The 4413-nt window shown below is 33.3% G+C and overlaps 1 protein-coding gene across 1 annotated transcript; it reads right to left on the bottom strand.

The window, feature by feature from the left end:
• Positions 1-337: 337 nt before the first annotated feature.
• LOC123192492 (COX assembly mitochondrial protein 2 homolog) lies at positions 338-4062 on the bottom strand. The gene is made up of 4 exons (XM_044605075.1): positions 3833-4062; positions 3679-3746; positions 778-882; positions 338-670 (listed from the first exon to the last, which is right to left on the bottom strand). The coding sequence occupies exons 2-4, from the start codon at positions 3721-3723 to the stop codon at positions 575-577; spliced, it is 246 nt and encodes an 81-aa protein (XP_044461010.1). The 5' UTR covers positions 3724-3746; positions 3833-4062; the 3' UTR covers positions 338-574.
• Positions 4063-4413: the final 351 nt, after the last annotated feature.

Here is a 4413-nt window from a genome sequence, read left to right as displayed (position 1 = left end):
ATCCTGTTACTAAATAAAACTGCAAATTTAACGTTAAAGAGGCCACCAAAAACACTTCTGAAAAATAAATTAGAACATGAAGGCCAATGACACCACACAATGTGCTAGTATATTTCTTCTGAGAAAAATTGTAGAAAAACTCTAGAACATATACTGTAATACAAACTCTAGAATCATAGGTCGTTAAATGAATATTTTCAAAAGAGATCAAAACTAATTATTTGAAAACCGGGCCGGTTAGACAGGCTTGATCACAGTTCAAGGTCATTCTGCCATTAACATATTATTTTGCAAATGTTGGGACTTAAAACCAAGTCTTAACATTTGCAAAGGTTGGTGCAACACAATCAAACCACAAGTTTCATTTGTGATATATTGTAAATATACATATATTTAAAAAGTGTTGTGGTAACCATCAATCCAATCAATATGACCAGGAAAGACCTAGACCGGTAATTAAAACTACAAAAAATTGAGACTTGAAGAAGCACATTACATGAAAAACCTTGAAGATTTATTAAGTTACTAAAGCAGTAATTATAAACTGAGACCTGATATGCACTAAAATTCAACATTAAGCTTCTGCTTCAGCATTTTCCTTCCTCAATCCTTGAAGCCTTTCTCTCAATTTCTTACTTTGCTCAAAGTTTGCCTTGCGCTTCACTGCTTTCTGTGGAATAAGCACGAGGTTTTAAAGAAATATACGCATTTCAATTCAACAATGAAAACATAAACAGAAACAGAAATATGCTATACAAATCAATATAAATGACTCACTTCTTGTCGAAAACATCGATCAAGCTTTATTTTGAGTTTTGTACAATCACCAAAGAATTTCCCAATAGGATGGTCCATATGACACTTCTGAAACTCCTCAATAATCTGTATTCAATGAAGACCAGAATTATATTATACTTATAAATTATATTAAGTGTGCATTTGGAAACACTTCAATCAGAAGTGCTTTTCTAAACCCATTTGCAGCATTTTAGTTGTGTTAGGATTGGGACACTTGTCCCCAATCCAATGGCGCATTTCTTTTATAAATATATGTTTGAGTTTTAAAAGAAGAAAAGAAAAATATTAAGGTTTGGGTTTGAGGGCAGCCACCTTTGGCTGATTTAGGGAGGTCTCCGGCGCCTCGAATGGCCGGAAAATGGGAGGTCTCCGGCGCCTCGAATGGCCGGAAAATGGGAGGTCCCGAACTCCTCAAATTGTTCGGTTTATCTTGTAATGTTTTTAGTAATGAAATATTTTAGTTATTATGTATTTTGTGTTTTGATCGAATAAGTGTTGGGCTCCTAACAAATGATATCAGAGCGCGTTCGATCTAACGGAGAAGATAGATGATGGTCGGAAAAGTGATGAGTCTCCGGAAAATGTTCATGGAGGAGGTTGACTTGAAGAAAAATCATCACAGGGAGAAATGAGCTCGAAAGCGCAAAATGAGAAGAAGAGGAAAATGAAAATAGAAGAAGAAGAAGAAGAAGAAGAAGCAGGAGAAAATGAAACGCCGACGGAAGTGGAAAAAAAAAAAACAGAGGACAGAAGGAAGAAGAAACAAGAACGAAGGAGAAGAAAGAAGAAAAGAAAAAGACAAGGAGAAGGAAAGAAGAAGGAAAGAGAAAGGAGAGAGAAATAAAAAAATAAAGAAATAGAAAAAAGGTGGAGGCAGTGGGTAGGTTTATTGGGAAGAGAAAAGGAAGAGAATTGGGCGTTGGAAAGAAGAAAAGAAAAGTAAAGAAGCAGAGGAGAGAGAAAAAAAATATATATTTAAAAAAGAAAAAAGAGACAGCTGTAAAAAAAAAAAAATTTTAAGTAAAAACAGTGGGCGGGAAGCTGCTTTGGATAGGAAGAAACAACTGAAAGAGAAAAAAAAAAAAAACATAAACTCATCTTGAGGACAAGATGATTTTGAAGGGGAGGGAAATGTTAGGATTGGGACACTTGTCCCCAATCCAATGGCACATTTCTTTTATAAATATATGTTTGAGTTTTAAAAGAAGAAAAGAAAAATATTAGGGTTTGGGTTTGAGGGCGGCCACCTTTGGCTGATTTAGGGAGGTCTCCAGCGCCTCGAATGGCCGAAAAATGGGAGGTCTCCGGCGCCTCGAATGGCTGGAAAATGGGAGGTCCCGAACTCCTCGAATTGTTCGGTTTATCTTGTAATGTTTTTAGTAATGAAATATTTTAGTTATTATGTATTTTGTGTTTTGATCGAATAAGTGCTGGGTTCCTAACAAGTTGATGCATTTTTTTAGTGTTTTTATAGAAAACACTTTCAAATAACTGGAAGCACCATTCTCTATTGCAAACCAAACTCTACAAGAAAACAAAAGAAAAGTAATACTTCATTTTCTAAAAGATAGGCTAACAGGTGCTAATGGGCTGATGTGTTATTGTGTGCTAGGTAATTTTGAATTAGAGATAAAGTAAACAATTAGATTATCCAATCATATGATAACATATCAATCGTTAAAATTACTTATCAAAAAAAGGGGACTATCAAAAGAATTTCCAAATGTATTTCAAGGTGCTGCTACAGAAAGCACTTTGAGTGAATAAACATTAAGCCTTTTTTATTTAAGGAAAAACAATGCACTCCTATTGAAAACACTTTTGAACAAATAAAAGCAAAATGTTGGGGATTTAAAAAAAGAACACGCATGACCAAAACCAACAAAGAATAAAAAGCAAGCATACAATCAAAACCAGACAAATATTTTATTTGGTTTGACCCAACACAAAGTGGCCTACTTCAAAATTCAGTCCACCAATCAGTCGGTCATTATATTAGATAAATTACAAAAAATTTTACAAATGTGAAAAATTACAAAACTTAAAAAAAAAAACACACATCACCAAAACCAACAAAGAATAAAGAGCGAGCATAAAACCAAAACCAGACAAATATTTTATTTGGTTCAACACAACACAAAGTGGCCTACTTCAAAATTCAGTCAACTAATCAATCAATCATTATATTAGATAAGTTACAAAAATTTTTGCAAATGTGAAAAATTACAAAACTGTTAAAAAAACAAACATCACCAAAACCAACAAAGAATAAAGAGCAAGCATAAAATCAAAACCAGACAAATATTTTATTTGGTTCGACCCAACACAAAGTGGCCTACTTCAAAATTTAGTCCACTAATCAATCAATCATTATATTAGAAAAGTTAAAAAAGATTTTACAAATGTGAAAAATTACAAAACTGCTTTCAACTATCGAGTTACAGTCCATTACACCTTTTAATAGTCACTTGTTATTCCATTGGCATCTCTCACCTTCTGGGATAACCCTATCTTCTAAAACTAAAAGTCCTTTACATCTTTCCTTAAAAATGCAAAGCAATGTAACACAATCCCAACATAGAAGCACCTTTTTATTAAAATTAAAAAAATGAAATTGCTAAACTGACTACCAAATTTCAAAGTACTTACAAAAAAAGCATTTTGAAGAAAAAATGATTTATATAAAAAAGCGCTTCTGTCTAATACCAACCAAACAATACAAAATAGACACCCAAAAACCCCTTTTTGCAATTGAGAAAAACACTTTCAGATGCACCCTTTTAACCAATCCTTCCTAAGTGAGTGCTTGCAGAAACACCAAATATCAAAAGCACCGCCAAAACCCACAAAATAGAATCAATTAAAGGCGATAAAACTCACTTCGGCACACATGGGGTGTCTATGCAACGTCAAAGGAGGATGCATATTCTTCTTGTTCTTTAATTTCTCTAAAAAATAATGCAAAAAATAAAAAGAATTAAATCAATACAATAAAGCAACAACAAATCAACATGGAAAGAGGGGCGAAACGCACCTTTTTAGTCTGCTAATGGCAGGTAATTTGTGGCTTCTTCTCTGTCTTACCGATGTTCAGACGCAGAGGTGTGATACTTGATGAAGAGTCGTGAAGTAACGAATGAAACGTGGCGTTTCGAATGGGATCTGGAAGAGAGTTTCAGGAAGCTCTATGCTGACGGGTGCTTCGAGTTTTGTTTGGTTTATATGAGAGATGGATTTTTATGTGAGAGATAAAGTAATTTGGGGTTCTTTAGGACTGGCCAAAGTCTAAGGGTTTCATTAATGTCAACTATGATATTTTTCCCAAGTATCAAATTCCCCATTAGTTTGAAAATTTCGATCACTTTGCCCAAAGCAAATTCATCTTCTTTCATCAAGTCAAACTTAAATAAAATTTTTAGTTTGGAAAACTTGACTCGAGTGTGTCAATGATTCTTCACCAGAGATTTTTTTTCTAAATATTCTTTTTCTTCTTTAATAATTATATTTTATTTTTTATAAATCTTTTTTTAAATAATTCTCTTCTTTTTCATAATTTGTCGTCTTTTTTGATATGATTATGCACCACTTAAGTCATCTCAAGCTAAATCTTAATTT

The sequence above is a fragment of the Mangifera indica genome, chromosome 12 (genome assembly GCF_011075055.1).
Source record: "Mangifera indica cultivar Alphonso chromosome 12, CATAS_Mindica_2.1, whole genome shotgun sequence".
NCBI lineage: Eukaryota > Viridiplantae > Streptophyta > Magnoliopsida > Sapindales > Anacardiaceae > Mangifera > Mangifera indica.
Note: the sequence above shows the minus strand (reverse complement) of the source record. Positions and strands in the feature narration are given on the sequence as shown.